Source organism: Manis pentadactyla, chromosome 14 (assembly GCF_030020395.1).
Source record: "Manis pentadactyla isolate mManPen7 chromosome 14, mManPen7.hap1, whole genome shotgun sequence".
NCBI lineage: Eukaryota > Metazoa > Chordata > Mammalia > Pholidota > Manidae > Manis > Manis pentadactyla.
In genome coordinates, this window is record NC_080032.1 from 40,160,676 (window position 1) to 40,184,618 (window position 23,943).

Consider the following 23,943-nt stretch of genomic DNA (forward strand, 5'->3'; position numbering starts at 1 on the left):
CCTACCATTTGCAACAACATGGATGGAGCTAGAGGGTATTATGCTCAGTGAAATAAGCCAGGTGGAGAAAGACAAGTACCAAATGATTTCACTCATATGTGGAGTATAAGAATAAAAGAAAACTGAAGGAACAAAACAGCAGCAGAAGCACAGAATCCAAGAATGGACTAACAGTTACCAAAGGGAAAGGGACTGGGGAGGACGTGTGGGAAGGGAGGGATAAGGGCGGGAAAAAAGAAAGGGGGCATTACGATTAACATGTATAGTGTTGTGGGGGGCACGGGGAGGGCTGTATAACACAGGTAAGACAAGTAGTGATTTTACAGCATCTTACTATGTTGATGGACAGTGACTGTGAATGGGTATGTGGGGGGGACTTGGTGAAGGGGGGAGCCTAGTAAACATAATGTCTTTCATGTGATTTTAGATTAATGATACCAAAATAAAATTAAAAAAAAAAAAAAGAAAGTCTATGTTGTCTACTATACATTAATTTTGTGTAAGTGATCTCATTTCTATGGGCCATACAGTGGGTATGAATTTAAGATCTGGATCAATGTGGTACAGTGTAGAGACAGCATGTGAGGATGTAGGAGCTCCAGTGCGGAAAGGACCATAAAATATTAAATCCCCTGGGAAGTCTAGCAATAAAACTATAAGTTGGAATCAATAGTATCTCCATCTCCAAAGGACAGGGAAATCTCAGCTATCCCTAGGTAATACATAGTTTGAAATTATTCATTTTCAACCAATTTCTCATATGTATCTTTATGATTTTTCTATTTTAGTTATCAGTACTTCCTGAGCCAACCTCCTTCCTGTTTGTTTCTTGAGTTGACTGGGGCAATGAGACTTCAACCAACTGTGAATTTCCCCTTCCTGGCAAGTGGTTATCATTGAAGAGCCAGAGTGGGGAATCAGAGCACAGCAGGACAGTCTGGCATGTACCAGCTGAATCTGGGATAAAATGGAACTAAAATTTCAGCCTTATATGATGAGACCCACAGAAGAAGGCACCCCTATTAGGTCAGCTCCAAGAGAGCAAGTAAAGAAAAACACACAAAGAAGAAGAAGAGAGAAAGGCACCAGAGCAGAGACTGTAGGAAAGTCAACTGGAATGGACACAGAAGGAGAGCCTGCCCCAGGGCCTGAGGGCACCCAGTGAGTTATGCCCAGAGCCCGGGAGTTAGGGAAGGACGAGGAAAACTAACACTATTTTTTTCTGCTCTCATCCTTGTACCAGGGGCCTGCTTAATTCAAGCAGCCCCGAAGTCATGGTCTTTGCAAAAATTTCTAAGTTTTCTTTAATGCCTTCAGAAGGTTAAAACTTACAGCTCCTAATTCTTGAGTTTGACTATGTTTTGCATCAGATTTTTTCCTTGTCCCAGGGATTTTGGTATGCTTACCGGCATAAGACTAACCAACCAGTTAATTCTGATAGAACTCAAATCCTGAGAGTAATACTAGTTCAGACAATTATAAAAAATACACTTTGATTTTTTACTTATGTTTAAATAGAAATTCTTAAGAATGTCCTGCTATTTACTACACTGTCAAATGTCTAAGACGGGAAGGTCTGCTTCATGAGAAGCTGGGAGGTTTCCTCATCCTTTAGAAAAGGGGAGGGGGCAGAGAAGGAAGAACACCCCTTCCTGCCTTCTGCGGTTACCAGCCATAAGTACCTAGGAACACACCCAAAATATCAGGGTGGAGAAGGTGCCTCACATCAAGATGACTGGCTCACAGTTACCATGAAATGAACCTAAGTATATTATTCCATACTTAAATATTTCTACTAAAATACCCTTCCCTTCTAACTGATTTCAAGCTGAGTCAAACAAAGATACTATTTATGCCAAAGATCTAGTAAAAGTCCATTCTAACGTAGCTCAGATTTCCACAATTTCCTTATACTATGGATAAAATGGAATGCCTTAATATACATACACTTACATGTATATTTGAATATATATACTTATCAACATCCAAACTGAGTCGAAGCCATTCACATCTCTGACGTCTACTTTTTAATCAAATTTCTAATCAAAGCATGGTTTGAAATGAAAAGATTCAATTCAGACACAGATAACTGAATAACTGAATTGATGGATAAAGATTAAACCAAACCCATGGAAATAGTTCTGGTTCACCTATTTTCATTGACCTGAGAATCCAGTCTATTCATTAATTATAGTGTGTGATTTAAAGTTTATAGTCAAAAAGATACTGAAAAAGTTAGTATAATGAAATATTCTGTGTATGAAATCTCAAAATCTAGTTGCATTCCATAGTTAAATTTACCTGTAAACTAGAACTATAACTTAGCATCTTCTCAAGATAATTAAAATATTACCAAATGATAATCTTAAAAGTTTCAAAAGGCGATTATGTAAATCCTTAGGTGGTTTATACTATATTACCATTAGAAAAATAAAATTTAAAACTACCCACACCTATTTTTTTATCCATACTTCAGTTGAAAAAACTTCTTTAAAAATACAAATGTTTGATTTAAAAAATAGTATATACTATTTTCTTTAGAGAAATATAAAAGTAAATAATCACATATCTTTCAGGATATGAGACAAAAATGACCATAACTTAAGTGCATGAAAAATAAAGTTTTGGTGTACCTACCTTTAATGTGATACTATAATGTCCAACAAATGTTGCATTTATCCATGATCTTGAATGGGGATAGCCCAGGAATTCTATATGATACTCTTCAACATTGCCATCCCAGTCATAGGTCACGTATTTGCCTTTAAAGGGATCAGTGCAAAGTATCCCCGGCCAACTTTCAAAAGAAAATATTTAAAATTACTTTGATGCTTTATAAAAGGCAAACATTGATATATCTGTCATAATCACATGTCAAACTTTCTCCCTAGAATTTTAATAACTTTCACAGAACTTAGACATATTCGTACTTGCATCTTTTAAAAGTAGGATATTCACTTTATATAGACAATCAGGTATATCTTTGTAGATACAGAAAGCTGTGGAATAGTGCCATATTTAAGATATACATACTCTATCAGGAGAAGGGATTAGAAGGACAAAGAATGACCTCCAGGGCCTATAAGAGATATTTAGGTACTATTAATAAGAAAGATAAGAGAAAAAAATTCAACAAATTCATGGTAGCGTTGAATCAACTCTAACCAAACAGAATGATTAATTAATAAAATGTTAACCCCCTGACAGGTCTTCTGACGCAGTAGGAGAGAGCTGGCATTTCCTGAGCCAGGACTGCCAAAGGGATACTGGGAGCTCAGACTCTGATAACACTGGTGATTATAATTACTGTGAGAAAAGCAGAAATGGAGCACAGCAGTACTATATTGTTCTGTTTCCCCCCATCTGCTCCACTGGCAGATGACCAAATTGCTAAAAATCCTCAGTACTTGAAATAAAATTTACCTTTTACAAAATAAGTCTTCAGGGATGTATTCTTTCATGACATAAATCTCTACAAATCCCCTGATATGCTTAATTTTTCCATTTGGCAAAAACAGACTAAATTCATCATCAATCATGTATTAACTATTTTACTAGTCATTCTAGATTTGGACCTACTGTTATGAGAATAAGCAGGAAGGGAAGGCAGCAAGGTCAGGAAGCTGTGACTAAGGAATATGCAGTAGAAATCTGACTGAATTTTCTAGATCGATATCCAAAACATGCATATGTAATATACCCAAACATTTAAAAATCTGTACAACTGTCAGTTTCCACTTCAGTTTGCAGCACGGCAGAGTGAGAAGAATAGTGAGGTTCAAATAAGAGGAGACATGGGCTCTAGTTCTGCCTCCTGCCAGAGGACAGGCCTTGAGTGGGTAACCGGGCTTTGCTGTAACTCTGGCTCCTCACTGTGCTGTTACAAACTTCAAATAGACATGTGCTTTACACATTATTATTTTCTGACAAATTAAAATATTGTAAAGTGCCATCATTTTGGACTGAATTGTGCCCCCCAGGCCCCCTAGCCCTTTCTCACCAATTAATATGTTGAGGTCTTAACCGCCAGTATATCAGAATGGGACTGTATTTGGAGACAGTGTCTTTAAGGAAGTAACTAAGTTAAAAGGTGGGCCCTAATGCAATATGACTAGTTTCCTTATAAAAAGAGATCAGGACACAGATATGTACAGAGGGAAAAACACATGATTTCAGATGAAATCACCCTGCTAACAACTTGATCTCAGACTTTCAGGCCCAAGAATGGAGAGAAAATAAATTTGTTTTTTTTAAGCCACTCTGTGGGTGAAACTTTGCTATGGTATTGGTAAAACTGCAGTATTTCCAGAATCTCTCGCCTGGCCTTAGTCCATCTCCGTATCAGTAGGTGTTGCCAAGTGGTGGAGGGAAGTATCCATCTCCATATCAGTAGGTGATTACAAAGGGGGTGGAGAGCCAGCATGCACCTAGATGGAAGAGCATTGGTTGGGCCTTGACAGCTGGGTCTCAAGAGATATGGTGAGTAGGAATAGACTGCTTGTAAGTAATAAACGGGTTTCTCCCACTTTATTGCTCCCTTTAACTGATTTCTGCTTCAAAGGTTATTTGCCCCAGGCTGGGGATGCATTCCCCCCTGGAGTTACTTGTGGCGGCAACTGGCAGGACTTCTGAAACCAAAATGTCTTCACTTGGGCGGGCTGCCCCTAGAGATGGTGGGGAGGTACCTGGAAACCCTGCTGTGGATGGTGGGGAGGTCCCAGTGGTGGCTGTGGTGGGGGGTGACAATTCACCCTTCCCTCCAGCAGCAGTGGAGGGTGCCGCTTCACATGGAAGCCTCCTATCCATGGGGCTTCCACTCGGGGAGCCCCTAGTGGGGATTTGGTTTAGAGGAAAGCACCTCCTAGAAGGGTGGGCCTTACTCAGGAGTAGGGAAGGGTGGAGACACCGGAAGCTGTGGAATTAGCCTTCCGTAAGACAGAAGACTGCTTAGAGGCCCTGAGTGGCCATGTAGTGGCCAGAATTGTGGGATGTTTGTTTCTCAAGATACTGGAAAGGGTTACTGAGGAGAGAGACACACTTCGGTGTCTCTTGGAAGAGCTGGGCGTTGACCTGGGGATGCCCTTAAGAAAGAGAGACAGTTATTGAGAAGTCAGGTCACACTCCTGAAAGATAAGTGAATAGTGAAGGAGAAGGCAACAGGAGAATCCGCACTGCAGAAGGCCTTCCCAAGAGGGAAGGAGTGGTGCCTTTAGCCCCAGAGATGGTAGAGGAGATATCAGGAGAGGATGAGGGGGTGGGCCAGGGGCCAAACTGTTGATGAGGTCACTGCCCAAGGTACCAGACCCTCCTGAATTAAAGGTCCACCCAGTTGTAATTAAGAAAATAAAAATGCAACAACTGTGGGCTTTGCAGGGAGAGGAGCAGCCCCCTCCCCACATTGTGGAGCCCTCCATGCTCTGCCCCTATACTAGGATGAGCTAGGGGATATAAGAATCTAGTTTCCACAGAAGCCGTTGGAACCTTTGCCTACGTGACTTTTTTGGCTTTGGGATATGGGGGTGGAAAACATTGTTATTTTGGATTCTGAAATGGGTAGACTGGCTACCCTGATGACTCACCCTTCCCCCTGGTAGCAGCTGCAAAGTGCCTGTCACACCACCGGGAATCAGGTGCTTCTGTATTGGCTGGCAACAGCCATCAGGGCAGTCTGGCCTAATCGGTGCATTACCATACTTACCCACTAGCTGGAAAACACATGCAGAGCTCCAGCAGGTGTTACATGAAGTGGGCATTAAAAATATCATCTATGATATGGACCCCCAGGGCCCTGATGAGTTGTTGTTCACCATAGGAATGAGAAATCTGGTGCTCCATACAGCTCCCCATCTCTTTTTGGGTCCCTACTGAACATTCTTTTTTTTTTTTCCCTTCTGAATATTCTTGTGCCCAACATACAGCAACCCATAAGTGACACTACTTGTACTTTAGCAGATATGGGGGAGGTTGAAACAATAAGAGCACAGAAGGAAGTATGGGTTACGACTGAAAGGAGAGGTGCAAAGGGCCTTGTGAAGGTCTGCAGGATCCAGATGTAGGTTGATTTGATAAAGGTGGGGGTAGTGAAAGAAAAACTTAGGCAACCCAATAGGATCTTGTTAGAACTATGGCACCAATTAAAGCCAGAGCAGCAGTTCCAGCTGCTGAGGTACAGGACACAGAAGCCAGAGGCAAAGCCCCATTTCTGGCCTGTATCCAGGCAAGACTTCCTGGGGGGCAGTACTCAGGCTCTGCCTGGGCCCTAACCCCCACAGGAGGATGACTGGGTGTTGTGGTTTGACTGAGGATGGGGTCAAGGCCCCCATTTTGGGGGATGTAGTAGGGACTGGAGGCCACATGGAAAATTAGCAATTTACTGGTCCGGTGAGTGTCCAATGTGTCCTGGCATTGATGGACACAGGAGCTGAATGTTCTGATTTATGGCAACCATGAGCATTTTCCTGGGATCCCTGCTGTGATAGATGGCTATGAAGCTAAGGAAATTAGAGTGAAGAAAGCCCAAATCCCACTGTGGATTTTTACTCTCAAAGGAGTATACTGTGTACATTTTTCCAAACTCTAAATATATTTTAGGGGTGGATATCCTGTAGGGTGTGTGGTTACAGACCATTGCACATTACTTGTGTATGTGTGGTAAAGGAAGTTCTGAGAGGACAGGCTAAGCACCCACCTGTAGCTCTGCCTGTACCTCAGCAGGTGACAAATACTAAGCAATATAATAGGGAACACAAGGAAATTGGAGAAACTGTACAGGATTTGGAGAATGTGGGCATCACAAAGCCCACTCATAGTCTTTTTAATTCCCCAGTGTGTCTTGTAAAAAAGGCAGACAGCTCCTGGCATATGACTGTGGATTACAGGGAACTGAATTAAGTAACACCCACTTTGTATGATGCTGTCTCCTCTATAGCAGCCCTTATGGACACCCTCAGACATGAACTAGGGATGTATCGTCATGTTGTGGACTTTGTTAATGCTTTCTTCTCTACTGACATAGAACAGAAAAGTCATCAACAGTTCGCCATCATGTGAGAAGGCCAGCAGTGGACATTCACTGTCCTTCCACAGGGATGCTGCCACCATTTGTCACAGTCTTAAAGCCCAGGACTTGGCCACATGGAAGAAACTGCAAACGGTGCGGCTATATCACTACACTGATGATATCATGCTCACATCTGATTCTTTCTCAATTTAGAAGGGGCAGTTTCTCAACTGCTATAACATCTATAGGAGAAAGGTTGGCTGTGAACAGCACACCAAGGTTCAGGGCCATGGTTTGTCAGTAAAGTTCTTGGAGGTTTGTCTGGTCAGGTAAAACTAAAGTTATCCCAGAAGCAGTCATAGAAAAGGTCCAGGCTTTCTCTGCCGCTACTATTGTGGCAGTATTACACAGTATTACACAGAGTTTTTGGGTCTTTTGGGCTACTGGAGAGTGTTTATCCTGCATTTGGCACACATTCTGAAGCCTTTAACTGGTTGGTACAAATGGGCATCAGGAGGGACTGGGAGGAAACATGTGTAGTTGCTTTTACCACTGCTGAACTGCTTGACTGTAATGGACTCCTCAAGGCCCTGTGAGTTAGATGTTCATATACCCGAAGATGGTTATGGATGGAGCCTTTGGCAACAGATTGAACAGACCCACCAACCTACTGGATTCTGGTCACAACTATGGAAAGGAGCAGAGGTCCAGTACACCTTGATAGTAAGCAACTGACTGCTGTGTACCATGCCTTGCTGGCTATGGAGTCCATTACTGGAACAGCTCCAACCAAGGTAATAACCACCTATCCCATCGCAGGGTGGGTGCAAGACTGGACCCAAAGGCCAAAGGGTGACATGGCACAGATGTCTACACTGGCCAAATGGGACTCATATTTACAGCATTACAGCTCCCTCTCCACTAGCCCCTTAAGTGGAGAACTCCAACACTTATTGGGGCAGGTGACCTATACCAGTGGAAACCAGGAAGAACTTGCTTTTAAGCCATTGGTAGCCAAGAGTCCTTATCAGGAGGGATAAACCCCTACACCTGAAGATGCTTGGTATACAGATGGCTCCTGTCATGGGCAGCCCCCAAAGTGGAGGGCTGTGGCTTTCCATCCTAAGACTGAGACAATATGGATGGAGAGGGGAAGAGCAGTCAATGGGCTGAGTTGCAGGCAGTATGGCTCATGATCACCCAGGAGCCCTCCCTTATAATGGCCTGCACTGACAGCTGGGCCATCTATAGGGGCTTGATCCTGTGGCTACTGACATGGCACCATGCCAACTGGATGGTTGGTCACCAGCCCCTTTGGGGGTAAGAACTGTGGCAAGACCTATGGGCCTCTGGTCAGACTAAGACAGTTACCGTATATCATGTGACTGGCCATTTGCCTTTGGCATCCCCAGGAACTGATGAAGCAGACACACTGGCCCAGGTGCATTGCTAGAAGGAAAGCCTGCCTCTGATGTGGCCCAATGGTTACATTGGTTTTTGTTGAATGTGGGGCAAAAGAAAATACAGACTGTAGCCTGTCGGTGGGGCTTGCTGTTCACCTTTGAAGAAGTCAGCAGAGCCCAGAAGGAGGGCCTTGTGTGCTCTAAGAGGGACTTAGTACAGTGAGTCCTACAGTAATATGGGATAATAGTAAAGGGGCTAGTACCCTTTGTCAGGTGGCAGATAGACTATATTGGGCCTCTGCCTGTATCAGAAATGTATCAGTATGCCATGACTTGTGTGGACACAGCTACTGAACTACTGACTGCTTTTTCTGCACATTGTGCAAATCAGCAAATGACCAAAAGGGGCCTACAGCATCTCTTTGCAGCTTATGGCTGGCCGTAGGTGATTGAGAGCAATCAAGGTACCCACTCTACTGGACATGTGTTACAAGAATGGGTGCAGCAGTTAGGGATAAAATAGAAGATTCCTGTACCATATAACCCTACTGGGACAGGTATGATAGCAAGGTACAATGATTTGTTGAAATCTGGCCTGAAGTCAGACACCAATAGTCTATGGGTCTGGTCTGTTCACTTATGGACAATGCTATGGCATTTCCAAGAGAAGCCCCAAATAGGAGCCTTGAGCTCTGGGGACATGCTCACACACCTTGCTGCCTCTCCTACACAACTGTATGTGCAAACCAAAGAGGAGTTATTGAAGCCAGGATATGGCCAGCAGAGCAACATCCTGCTGCCAGCCCCTTCTGCATTAAACCCTGGAGACACTGTTGAGTGGACATGGCCCTGGACATTTGACCAGCAATGGATGGCCCCTCTGGCACCTTGAGGAAAAGGACTGGAAGCTGGTCTCCTTTGTGTTCCTGGAGTAAAAGTAGAATGACCCCCAAAGATCATGGTAGTATACCCAAAACGGCTATGAAGTAAGAGCATTTTAAGGGGTTGTTTTATTTTATCTTAATGGTCAGTGCATGTACCTCCTGTAGCCTTGTATATTGACCCATCTGTAACTCCCACAGGGAGGTGGGTGAAGGTCTGGTATACTAGACCAGGATGAGATTCCATTCCTGCCACTGTCCTATTACAAGATCACTCTCTCGCATGCATCCTACCTGATGGACAAGATTTGCCTATGCTGGTGTCTTTAAAACATGTATCTTATCGCCCTTAAGGTTATTTTCTTCTACAGTCTCTGTGGACTGGACCCACCCCCTGTCTGCAGCTGCCATGTGATGATTGCTCTGAACTCCCTACCTGTTCAGCTACTGGCACCTATGGAATCGGCAAGATATGGACTTAACCTGCATTGGACTTTGAACCTAGCTGGATCCTCTTTCTTGAGGATTATCGTGATTTTATTGCTGTTATTGTTGTATGTTATTAGTCTGGTTACAGTACTCCAGTTTTCTCACACAGGGGGTACTGCAGAAGATGGGGAACTAGTAGATCGTGAGATGAGATTTCTGGAGGGGCGGTTTGTGTGTAAAACTGCAATATTTCCAGAATTTCTTGCCTGGCCTTAGTCCATCTTCATATCAATAGGTGTTTCTAAAGGGTGGAGAGAAGTAGTCCATCTCCATATCAATAGAGGTGATTATAAGGCAGGTGGAGAGCAAGTGGTACCTGGACTGGAGAGGTATTTTTTTGTTTTCTCTGCACCCGCATCATGGGAAACATGGGCAAGCAGTAGTAGACGACTGCTTGTAAGCAATAAACGGGTTTCTTCCACTTTATTTCTCCCTTTGACTGATTTTGGCTCAGGAACTTATTTTCCCTGCAGAGTTACAGACCTTGCAAACTAATATAACTATAACCAGGTAAGATAATTGGTACAATTAGAATTAGAAAAAAGTGATACAAAAATTTTTCCCTTCATTTAGACAGTGCTTTAGAAACTGGATAAATTAGATATTTAGATAAGTTTAAAGCCTAAAGGAAGCACACAAATCATATAATTCTGTAGAGTTGGAAATCAGAAAAACACAAAATTCATAAATTGCTTGGATTTGAGGACTACGGACTGTTGCTCTTCTAAATTATCAGTTGATATTTAAGTTATAAAATCATAAATATAGAAATATACGTCTTAACCAACTACATAAAAGCTTTTACAGATCATAAATTAACAACACAATGTAAACTAAAGAAAACATTTCACGTTTTGTACTATTAATGTAAAAAATCTGATTCTAGGAAGTTGACAAATCCCAAGTATAGGCGCCAGGAGGCGATGATAACAGTCATCAGAGATGGTGGAGTGTGAGAATGGAGTAGGTATCTGTATATTTCCTGGATGCTGAACAGAGTCCAGTGATTCTCGGACCTCTCTCTAGGGGAAGGGAAGGTAGAATTCTACATGGAAGCCCTAGATCATGGAAGAGGAAGGATCAGAGCATTACAAATTGATTCAGACTATTGGCCTATTGGGCCATGCTTAAGATGAATACTTGAATGGAGTTTATCTTTTAAACTCCACTGGGAAATCTACATTTCTGAAGGAACCCACTCAAAAGATGACTTCAAGAAGGAGACAAATGAGAAAGAATGAGTGTCAGTTGCAATGGAGACCCCAAACTTATGAGAAATCAAGGAACAGTGGGTCTTTTACCAAATAAACAACTATTTTAAATGCAACCAAACTGTTATTGTTACATTACATTTGTTTAAACTCTTTGTAAAATGTAAGGGGTTCATGTTTAATACTACATGATTTGTACTTCAAAGCATTTAAAGAAGGATTATTGCCAAGCAGTATCAAATTGTAAGTAGTACCTACTCGGGTCAGCTTAAAACAGTCTTAGGATTTCTAACACTAAAGACATGAAAGAAGGAAATATTTTGGAGTTATGATGTGTAATACGAGCTGCTACTTTTCTGACACAAATTGTGATACAACTATTTTTTACATCAAACCTATTGGGCCCAAGAGTATATAATTTAAATTATCACTCTATGAAATATGAATAAAAATAGAGATAACTAGGAAAAAGAATTATATGCCAATAAAAAAGTTTCCTTTATTTAAAGCATGTTATAGAAAAATATTGCATGCTGCTTTAAAGATGATTTATAAAATGTTCCAAATAACTGAGTACTTTAGAATTTCTTTAGGTAGTGCAATGGAATCATCTGGCTCCTAGTCTGTATATCTTGGCTAAAACAGAATGTACCAAACTGCAGGAAAAACTAAGTAAAGGCAACAGATGCAGAAAACACAATGATTTCTCTCCAGCTGTGTGGATAAAATGAGAGTTCCTGTGGCCAGGATTCTCACCTGGCCCTGGCTGACTAGCTCACTGCAAACCTATGGGCAATTTGACTCTATATAAAGAGCTCCGCCCAGTGCTCTGCGCACGACACAGTGGCAGGGCTGCAAGGCTGCAGGAGAGCAGAGCAGAGGCTGGAGTGGTGGCAGTGCCAAAGACAGAGGCCCAGAGGACGGCTGTGCAGGACGACTGTGCAGACAGTCCCAGAGGAAGGCTGTATGGGATGGCTGTGCAGAGAGGCCCAGAGGATGGCTGTGTGGGACGGCGGTGTCGACAGAGGGATCCAGAGAACAGCTGTGTGGACAGAGGGGCCCAGAGGATGGCTGTGTGGACAGAGAGGTCCGAGGACGGCTGTGTGGGCAGAGGGGCCCAGAGGCAGAGACTGGCTTGCTGCATGCAGACTGGCTCTGAGTGAATAGGATTCTACTGACTGACCTGCCACCTGGAAATAAAGTTGGGTATAACCCTTTCACCCCAAGAATGTTTTGCTGTCAATTTCTTTGGTCACACTGAATCCATAGTGAACTTGCCCGGGGCTGAAACCCACTGGCAAGACAATTGGTGAAAGTTGGCTGGGTTCACGTTGACCAAGGAAAAAGACAGTCTACCCTTATGGGAGCAGCGCTTCAGTGGGCTGTCCCTGTGAATGGGGAGACAGTGGATCGTCCCCCAATGGGTATGTGGTCTGAGGTGGCTTGCCTCTTAGAGGACTGGGCCCCAGCCCAGGACTGGAGAAAAGTGCAGGTGTCACCTGAGGCAGTAGGGGTGTCTCTTGGTATAGTAAGCAGATCCTTTGAGAAACAGAGTGCCCGGGAGGCAGCAGGGACTGTGGGTTGGCTGCTTCTCACAGTATTAAAAAGGTCTACAGAGGAGACCCAAGAAATGGCAGCATGAGAACATGAGGTGCAAACTTCTGTGGATTCCCTGAGGAAGGAGATGGCCTTGATGCGGGAGGAGGCAGCAGGAGAGCACTGGCAGCAAGGTGCCTTTGGAGACGAGATGGCAGCACTGCCAGGTATCATGAAGGAGGAAGAGGCCATCAAGGAAAAACATGAGCTCCTGAGGGAAGCACAGGCAGAGGTGGCACGAGAACGTCAGCTGTGAAGCACTGAGCTGAAGGTAAGTGACCTTCTGAAGACTGAGCTGGCATTGTTGCAAGGCACAGTAGCAGAGGAGGCACTCGGGGGAGTGGAGAGAAAGGTGCCATCAGCCCCAGAAATGGAGGAGCTGGAGAAGGATGAAGGGGTGCTGCCGGAGGCACTGGCCCCTCCTGTATTGAAAGCATGCCCAGTGGTTGTAAAGAAAATAAAGACCCAGCAGCTGAAAGTCCCCCAAAGAGAGGAGCAGCCCCCTCCCCATGTCGTGGAGAACTCTATGGTCTACCCCTATACTCAGGCTGAGCCGGTGGCCGTGGGACTTAGGGGTGCATGGAATTCTTCTTTCGGGATCAGAGATGGGAAAGCTGTCTTCCCTGACAGTGCAGCCTGCCTTGAGGCAGCGATTACAAAATGCAAGGTGACACATACAGTAGCTGAAGCAACGAAAACCCGCAATAAGACCTGATACTCACAAGAGGAATTTGAGGGGCCCCGTGAGGGTTACGAGGACCCAGATGTGGGTTAATTTGATACAGGCAGGAGTAGATAGAAGGAAATTAGATGGGAAGCTAAATAGGATCTTACTAGAGGTATGGCAACAACTGAAACCAGAGCAGCAGTTCCAGCCATTAAAACCAAAGAGGCAGAGGTGAGAGACAGAGCCACGAGTCCAGCCTGTGTGTCTGCAAGACTTTTTGCTGGAGAGGCTGGAGAACAATGTTCAAGCTTCCTTGCACAGGGACCACTGCAGAGGACTAAAAGCACATGGATTGAGAGGAGAGAATCCTGGAGGGGTGGAGTGTGGATAAAATGAGAGTTCCTGTGGCCAGGAATCTCACCTGGCCCTGGTTGACTAGCTCACTGCAAACCTGTGGGCAATTTGACTCTATATATAAAGAGCTCCGCCCAGTGCTCTGGGCACTACACGGTGGCAGGGCTGCAAGGTTGCAGGAGAGCAGAGCAGAGGCTGGAGTGGTGGCAGTACCAAGGACAGAGGTCCAGAGAAAGGCTGTGTGGGACGACTGTGTAGAGAGTTCCAGAGGATGGCTGTGCGGACGGCTGTGCAGGCAGAGAGGCCCAGAGGACGGCTGTGCGGGCACAGGGGCCTAGAGGCAGAGACCAGCTTGCTGCATGCAGACTTGCTCTGAGTGGATGAGATTCTAGTGACTGACCTGCCACCTGGAAATAAAGTTGGGTATAACTCTTTCACCCCAAGAATGTTTTGCTGTCAATTTCTTTGGTCACATTGAATCCACAGTAAACTTGCCCGGGGCTGAAACCCACTGGCAAGACAAGCTGCTACATCCATCATCTTCTCTACCTGGTGTGATTGAAGAAAGTTGATGTCCATTTTTTTCTATCACTTTTACTTCCATTTGACTCCCAAGGCTGTCCACAATGATAAAGCATCATACACTTTATATTGCATTTTTTCACTTTCATATTGAAGAGAAATTCTAAAGTGCTGTTTGGGGGCTTAAAGGTGAAGAGGGAGTATAGGCACCCAGTGGAAGGTACCAGAATTAAAAGAAAAGTATATGATCATTTTCAGAATCGGTGGGCAGTGGGAACGTAAATGTACAAATACAACAAGGTCAAACAGATACCAGATGTTGGAATTCACTTGGGGGGAAACGGAAAAATTTGACAGAACATTCAAGGGAAGTGCAAATATATAATGAAGGGACTGATGTCTTACACATTTCTTATCCAGTGGAAATGACCTTTAGTAAGATAGCAATTGCCCTCATTAGAAGTTGAAGCTCAAGTCTGACTTCATTTGTATTTATACCTACCAAGAAGTACATGACTATTATTTTCAAACTGTGGTTTAGACATTTAAGAGGAGAGCAAATTTTACTTGGGCCTCATTCCTGATTGGTGGGAAACAAAATGTATGATTTAGAATGATCACTAACTGAATGTTATATTTGCCAAGAAATCTTTGGGCTGTACTGAACTGCAGGGGCTGACGGGAAGAGGAAATTTCTTATCTACACACACATGTAAGTATATTGATTCATAGGCAAAAGAATGCAAATAATAGTCAAATAATATTTTATAATACTGAAAGCATCTAGTAGAAATCTGCATTTATAAAGTCATACATAGCTAAACAGTGTCACTGGGTTGGTTTGTTAACTTAAAGGCATATTGTGTTACTAAACTGTTTGGACTACAGTACATTAGAATGCAAATTATTTTCTATAAATTAATTTTCATATTTATGTAAAGCTTTGTAAAATGTGTAAACATGCCCAAGGCAGTTACCCTAAACAGAGCCTAGTTTCCACTTGACAATGTATCTTCCAATACTGAGATGTGCACCATTATTTATTACCTTTAACTTAAGTGCTCTTTGTAGCTGAACACAATGCTCTTTTGATCAACTTTTAAAAGTCATGGCTACTTAAATATTAGAGATAGTTTTTCTCTCCCTAGTATATGCAGATATCCTCATCCACAAGCCACATAGGTATAACCCAAAGGGAAGAGGCCACCTATGTATTTTTGTAAGCATATAAATGTCTACTATCTCACAGTACGGAGGTAAATGTAACTATTATAATTTGATTTTCCATGGAGCTTGCCTATAGACAAAGAAAGTGCTATTCTCTTGACAGTTATTGTTTTTATTATATAAAGATTAAGTAGGCATTTCTAGCTTTTGTATCAGGCTTTCTTAAGCTTTTTATCTTTATTAGAGAAGGTCATCTCCTATGGGAAAGAATAACTGAGATGTTGATAAGGTTGAGTTTCTGAGCCTACAAAGCTGGTTTAAGGCCATGGGCTAACGAGAACAGACCCAGATAATGCTACACTGCAAAGCATCTTTCCACATGAAACTTCAACATCTACAAGACTGCTTACTTAAGAACTGATGTTTGACTGGTTTTAAGTAGGTTAATTCTAGCTTTGTATTCTACTATTGCAATTTGTTCTGTTGTCATCTTTCTATGTACTTGTGGTACTGAGTAAGTATAATTGCAATTGTAAATATAACTGTATTTGTGTTTCTTAGTCTGTATTTTAAGTCTGTGCTCACTTGTACTAAGTTCATAAAGAGGAATATACGTAATTACTTAGCCAAATGCATTCTACTCTTTCCAATAAGCAAGAGGGTAGATTCAGCTGTATTTTCCAGGCATTCTGATTGTCCTAATCATAGATCAGAGATAGTTTAGGGACTGGAGTAAAACATGTTTCATTTGTATTTCAAATCTTAACCCTCAGTTTTGCAAACATAAAACTGCAAAAGAAATTCCTAATCAAATTTCTTACACAGTATTTCAGATATAGTGACAAGAAGCAAATTCATTTCTTCAAGTTATTTAACCTTCAGAATTTCCATTAGAAAAATATAAACTCTCTGTTAACTTTAGATATGAAAATGACAGGCAAAAAATACCTTAATTAACCTCACAAAATGAGTGTTCATATTAAGGTCTTTAAAAATATTTGTTCTTATATAACTATCTAGTTCCTCTTCATGCCCATCCTAATTATTACATAGGAGTTAATTAATAATGCATATATTTCAACATTTCACATTTGATACCTAGAAAAGCCCTCAGTAACAAAAGGTACATATCTCAGAGTTCTACATTTGCAAAGGTATTTAGTGTGTTAGTTTGCTAGGGCTGCCATAGGAAATACCACTGACTGGGTGGCTTAAAGAACAGAAATTTATCTTCATATATTTTTGGAGACTGTAAGTCCAAAACCAAACGGTCAATAGGGCTGATGTTTCCTGAGGCCTCTCTTTGGCTTACAGATGGCTGTCTTCTTGCTGTGTCTTTACGTGGTCTTTCTTGTACGTGCATATACATCCCTAATGCCTCTTTGTCCAAATTTCCTCTTCTTATTAGAACTCTAATCAGATTGTACTAAGGCCTACCCTAGTGGCCTATATTAATTTAATCACCTCTTTAACTCCAAATACCAACATATTCTGAGGTTAGGGCTTTCATATATGACTTTTGGGGGAAAACAATTCACTCCTAACAGTCATAGGGTAAGAACATGACTTGAACACCTCTTGTTTGTGTGTTTTGTGTGTGTGTGTGTGTGTGTGTGTGTGCGCGCGCGCGCGCGCGCGCAAGCGTGCATTGGATGAAGCCCATTAGACTCTATGAAAGCACACATTCTATATTCTTCATGGAGATTAGTTGAATATGAGTGAAAACAAGGTAATATGAGCCACAGTATCTCAGCTTTGAGAATGTTAAATAGGAGAAAGCAATATAAAATAGCAAGGTATTCTGGAAAAATAGTAACAATGGTTGTTATAGTTTTACAATGTCCTGAAATTTCCTCATTAGTACAAGCAGAACAACTGTAACAGTAAAGCCAAAATCTGTCACACAACATTTGTAACAACACTGAGTAATAAGCTATCCACATGAATACCAAAATGAGAGCAAGTAGGTACAAACTACTGACAGTTACAAGACTCACAAATTATTAACATTGGTGTGGGAGGAAGCAGGGAGGAAGAGGGAAGGCAATCAGAGATTTGATGCATTTGAGAAATAAAACTGTAAGAAGTTCTCATTGGAAAGTGCAACAGGTTAAAATAAGCACAGCAGCCAAATGTGGGGGGGGACTGCAACAAAATCTGAAGGTGTTTGAGCAGCCTGGGCCCTGTGAACATTTAAAACTAACCAACAAAGTTCCTTTCTAGGACAAAAGCTCACAGGGAGAAACTGCTGGGAATATAATCCAAATTGAAGGGGACAGAATCAATAAGAATAAAGGCAAGAGAAGACACAAATAAAAGTGGGGATCAAAGGCATCATCCATGAAAGAAAATGTTGGTAAGTTGGACTTCATTAAAATAAAAAATGTCTGCTCTACAAAAGACACTATCAAGATGATAAGAAAACAATCTAGAGACTGGGAGAAAATATTTTCAAAAGACACATCTGATAAAGGACTGATAACCAAAATATACAAAGAACTCTTAAGCTGTACAGCAAGAAAATAAACAACTTGATTAAAAAATGGGCAGAAGATCTAATAGACTCCTCACCAAAGAAGATGTACAGATGGCAAATAAGCATATGAAAAGATACTCCACATCATATGCCATCAGGGAAATGCAAATTAAAACAACCGTGAAACACCCCTAAACTATAAGAATAGCCAAAATCCAGAACACTGACAACATCAAATGTTGGTGAGGATGTGAAGCAACAGGAAGGAACTCTTATTCATTGCTGCTGGGAATGCAAAATGATACAGACACTTTGGAAGATGGCAGTTTCTTATAAAACTAAATGTACTCTTAAGATATGATCCAGCAATCATGCTCCTTGATATTTACCCAAAGTTGCTGAAAAGCTATGTTCACAAAAAACATGATATATGGATGTTTTTAACAGCTGTATTCATAACTGCCAAAACTTGGAAGCAATAATATATCATTCAGTATGTGAATGGATATGCAACTGTGATACTTACAGACAAGGGGATATTACTCAGTGATAAAAAGAAATGACTTTTCAAAACTGTATGTCCATGAACATACATGAGGAGACTTAAATGCATATTACTACGTGAAAGTAGCCAATCTGAAAGGGCTACATACTGTATGATGTCAACAATTCTGAAAAAGGTAAAAGCATTCTGAAAAAGGCAAAAGTATGGAGACAGCAAAAAGGATCAGTGGTTGCCAGGGGAGACTGGGAGGGAGTGATGAATAGGTCAATTCATCAGGGGAATTTCATGTCAGTGAAATAATTCTGTATGATATATGATATTATGATATAATGTTGGATACATGCCATTATGCATTTGTCAAAACCCACAGAACGTACAACACAAAAAGTGAATTCTAATGTAAACTATGGACTTCAGCTGACAATGATGGCTGAATGCTGGTTTATAAATGGTAACAAATGTTCTACGCTGGTGTGGGTTGCTGATGGTAAGTGAGGTTCTGTGGGCCAGGAGAGGAGATATGTGGAAACTCTGTACCTTCTGCTCAATTCTGCTGTGATTTTTTACAATTTTTTAGTAAACCAATTTTTAGATTTTTTAGTAATTTTTTAGAATTACCCTAAAAAATAGTCTATTAATTAAAACATGTAAATAAAATTAACTTATTTTAAAATCTGGGTGTGAATAAAGTGAAGGTTCCTATGGCCAGGATCCTCACAGAACCTAAACTACTTTGATGATGTAACTGGCCTGCTACTAGGCTACTGTTTCCATACCCATAGGCAATAAGCTATTACTGACTGAGTCACCATATAAAGAGCTCTGCCCAGCACTCTGATCATAGGCAGAGATGAAGGAGGATTGCAGACCTGCAGACTGTTGGATGCAGATGTAATTCTAGTGCTCAACCTATCGCCAGGAGAACAAGCCAGGGAATACACCTTTTCAACCAAAGTTCCATCGTTGTTCCTTGGTCTCATTGAATCCATAGTGAACTTGCACAGGGTTGAAACCCATTAGCAAAGATACTGGGTATGTGATTTAGACAAGAAAGCTAAAATAAATTTATTCTGCAAATTCCAGTACTGGAAGAGCTAAAGCAGACTCCGTTCTCTATACTCCTCCCCCTAAGTACACCTAAAAATCCTGAGTATTATATATTGAATAAGCATAAGAAGATTCTACAAAATAAAAAGAAGATAAACCATATATGGCCTTGAGAGCTGGAAAATGACATAGCATTGAGTTCGCTGAGCTTTATTTTTGCCTCATAGCACTGGGTACTAAGAAGCCAACATCCTAGAAATACCAATGAGTGGAAACAAACAAGAAGACCATATAAAGCTTGCTCTTTCTAGTCAAAGGGCCAGGATAACAGAACAGAAAACTTTATAAAACAGTAACTGTTTTATTCCAGTCAAATACTATGGAAAAATCTAACACCCCTGTCTTGCCAATGGGTTTCAGCCCCCAGCAAGTTTGCTATGGATTCAGTGTGACCAAAAAAATGACAGTAGAATATTTTTTGGGGGTGAAAGGGTTTATTACCCAGCTTGTTCTCCTGGCAGTAGGTTGAGCACTAGCATCTCTGCCTCCGCCCAGAGCACTGGGCCAAGCTCTCTATATAGTGCAATAATAGCTTATTGCCTATGGGTGTGGAAGCAGTAGCCCAGCAACAAGCCAGTTACACCATCAAGTGGTTTAAGTTCAATGAGGATCCTGGCCATAGGAACCCCAACTTCCCCACAACCCCCATCTCTACCCTGACCAACAAAGGCAAAGCGGGCAGCCTGAACTTCAACCCACCCAGCAGCATTGAAGCACTCTCTCCCTTCCTGCTCAGGTGGTGATAGAGAGGCCTACTGGGAAGCTGGGATTTGTATCACCTTCCAACATTAACAACGCCCTCCTGCATGCTATTAGAGGAAGTCACCCAGGGAGCAATACCAAGGTACCTTTACCCATCCCAGACAAGGTGGTGAGTGAGGAGCCTGAACTCTCATTCCTGCCCAGCAATAATGAGGCACCTCTCCCTCCCAAGGGACTCAGCAGATACTGAGTGGAGAACCTGGACTTCCATTCCCACAAAGCAGTAACAAAGAGGTATGCTGATATTCCACCAGGGAAGTTACAGAAGTGGCCTGCTAAAACAGATTTAAATAAGATGTAAAATGAAAAAATTGAAAGCCTAGCAAATAAATAGAAGATATAAAGAGAATCAGATGGACATTTCAGAACTGAATATATAGTAACCAAAATAAAAAGCTCAGTGGATAGTCTCAAAAGCAGAATGAATATGACAGATGAATCAGTGAACTTAAAGACAGAACAATAGAAGTGATCCAATTTGAACAGAGAGAAAATAGACTGAAAAAAAATCTATTCTTTTCTCTCCTCAAATAATTAATTTCATATAGAAGTGCACAAGAAAGGATTATAGAACAATTGAATATAAAGTTACTATGGTAAAAATGAATAACATTCCTATAAAATGAGCATGTCAGAGAGGCAGGCTATTAAAGACATCAAAATTGTACCTGAGTGTAAGGGAAATGGAAGTTCCTATGGCCAGGATCCTCACCTGACCCTAAACTACTTGATGATGTAATTGGCCCACTGCTAGGCTAATGCTTCCACACCAGTAGGCAATGAGCTATTATTGAAAGAGTATATAATACTATATAAAGAGGGCTGCCCAGTGCTCTGGGTGGAGCCAGAGACAGAGGTGGGTTATGGACCTGTAGACTGCTGGATGCAGACGCGATTCTAGTGTTTCGCCTATTGCTGGAAGAATAAAGGTGGGTATAAACCCTTTTAACCCTAAGAACATTCCATTGTCATTTCTCAGTGTCACCAAATCCATAGTGAACTTTCCCAGGAGCTGAAGCCCCATGCAAGATACAGATTTCAAATTATGCTAAGAAAATTTAGTAATGTAGGTCATGAAAAAAAAATACAGTATAAATTAGAATTTAAAAAATTAAAAAAATAGGAGATTGAAGAAAAGGAAAGTTTGAAAAATGAGGTGGCAAAACTCATGAAGGAATTTTTAAATTATTTAGTAAGCACTAAGTTGGAAGGAATCCAAGAGAAAATAAGGTAAATTGGTAATAATCAGAAAAATACAGGGTAGAACATGAAAGGAAAATGAAAAGATGAAAACAGTTGAAGAAAACGTAACACCAGAAAAGACAGCAGCTGGCAGCATGAGAGGTGAGACAGAGGCTTCCTCCTAAAACCATATATAATATGAAAATATAATTAATACAGCTAATCCTGAAAGACCAACAGGAAAGTGGGCTGCGCCAGACTGCATATACCAGGAGAAAGGAATACACCTCATGGAACAGGGTAACACACCAAAGCCATGGTCCAGTGGCACCCAAGCCCTTCCCCCATCTGAGGTCACAGGCGAGAGGAAGAGAAACAGAGCAGGGAGGGAGTGGAGGCCTGGGACTGCTGAACACCTAGCTCTGGAGATCTGCTCTGGGAGCATGAACCTACATTGCATGGTGCTCTGGTGATTAGGGGGGTTGGAAAGGTAAGACAGGCAGAATACCTGGAGAGACTGAGATTACAGTCACTTGTGGAAAGCAGGGATCTACATCTGTCTGCTCTGAGACCAGAGAAAGGTGGGCAGTCTGAGAGACTTCCTAACAACGAGAGGGATGATAAAGAGGCAAGTATTGCACAGAGCTTACTGTTCAGGAGAAAGGACAAGTAGATAAAATTGTCTGGGTGCACTCTACCCAGCAGGTTGGGAACTTTCATGATTGTCAGGTGCTCCAGCCCCCTGGCTGGCTACGCAGCTACAAGGCATCCCTCTGTGATAGGCAAACTCCTGCGTCTTCCTCTTGGCCAGCCCAACCAGGCTCGCAAACCGGCAAACCCTTCCCTGGCATTAGGCCAGCCAGAGGGAAGCCCCGCCTACAGCAGCTACAAATGCAAAGCATAAAGACTTACACCTGTGTGCTTAGCCCACTGGTTCTGGCAGTGTACACAGGCACAGCAGCCAGAAAGCAGGAAATAGCTCTTTCCTCACCCCAGGCACCAACACCGCACCCCTGCGACCCCCGACATCACTCCAGGGGCTGGGCAGCTCTAGAGAGTAGAGCTTCTGAGCACTAGAGGCTGCCACGTACAAATATGAAACATCAAAGGAACCCTGTTCAAAGCAAAATTATGAATACACCAGAAAAAGATTCAAATGAAATTGACCCCATGAATCTCACTGAAAGAGATTTTAAAATAAAAATCATTAACATGCACATGGAGGTACAATAAAATAGTCAAGAAATCAAGAATGAATTCCGATTGGAGATTCAATCATTATGCCACAGTATCAGAAATGAAACATACAACGGAAAGTTATAAAAGGAGATTAGATAAGGTGGAGGAGATGATAAATGAAATAGAAATTAGAGAAGAGGAATACAAAGAAGCTGAGGCACAGAGAAAAAAAAGGATCTCTAAGAATGAAAGAATATTGAGAGAACTGTGTGACCAATCCAAATGCAACAATATTCACATTATAGGGGTTCCAGAAGAAGAAGAGAGAGGAAAAAGTATAGAAGTGTCTATGAGGAGGGAATTTCTTAAAACTTCCCAATCTGGGAAAGGAGAAAGTCTCTCAGGCCATGGAGGTGCACAGATCTCCCAACATAAGGGACCCAAGGAAGACAATACCAAGACATAAAGTAATTAAAATGGAAAAGATCAAGGATAAGGACAGACTATTAAAAGCAGCGAGAGAGAAAAATAAGATCACATACAAAGGAAAGCCCATCAGGCTATCATCAGACTGCACAGCAGAAACCTTACAGGCCAGAAGGGAGTGGCATGATGTATTTAATGCAATGAAGCAGAAGAGCCTTGAACCAAGAATACTTTGAACAGCAAGATTATCATTTAAATTTGAAGGAGGGATTAAACACTTTCCAGATAAACAAAAGCTGAGAGAATTTACCTCCCACAAACAGTCTCTACAGTATATTTTGGAGGGACTGCTATAGATGGAAGTGTTTCTAAGGTTTAATAGCTGTCACCAGAGGTAATAAAACCACTGTAAAGAAAGTAGAACAGCTAATTAGTAAGCAAATGCAAAACTAAAATTAACTATCCCCAAAATCAATCAAGGGGTACACAAAGAGTACATAATATGATACCAAATATATAAAGAATGGAGGAGGAAGAAAAAGGACCAGTAAAAAAGAACCTTTAGATTGTGTTTGTAATACCATATTAAGTGAGTTAAGTTAGACTCTTAGATAGTAAGGAAGTTAACCTTGAACCTTTGGTAACCATGAATCTAAAGCCTGCAATAACAATAAGTACATAACCTATCGATAGTCACCCTAAATGTAAATGGACTGAATGCACCAATCAAAAGACATAGAGTCACTGAATGGATAAAAAAACAAGACCCATCTATACGCTGCGTAGAAGAGACTCACTTTAAACCCCAAGACACACACAGACAAGAAGTGAAAGGATGGAAAAAGGTATTTGGTACAAGTAACAGGGAGAAAAAAGCAGGAGTAATTGTGTCAGACAAAATAGACTTCTAAACAAAGAAAGTCACAAGAGAAAAAGAAGGACATTACATAATGATAAAGGGGTCAATCCAACAAGAAGATATAACCATTATATCTATGCACCCAACAGAGGAGCAC

General features: G+C 41.7%; 1 protein-coding gene across 8 annotated transcripts in view; it reads right to left on the bottom strand.

Annotated features, from left to right (window-relative positions):
• The window catches only part of ZCWPW2 (zinc finger CW-type and PWWP domain containing 2), a 163,247-nt gene that overhangs the window by 90,128 nt on the left and 49,176 nt on the right, over nt 1-23,943 (bottom strand). For all 8 annotated transcript variants that reach the window (XM_057491403.1, XM_057491400.1, XM_036886145.2 and 5 more), the window contains exon 3: nt 2,638-2,797. In XM_057491403.1, coding sequence (XP_057347386.1) covers nt 2,638-2,797 — 160 coding nt within the window. The remainder of the gene's footprint in view (nt 1-2,637; nt 2,798-23,943) is intronic.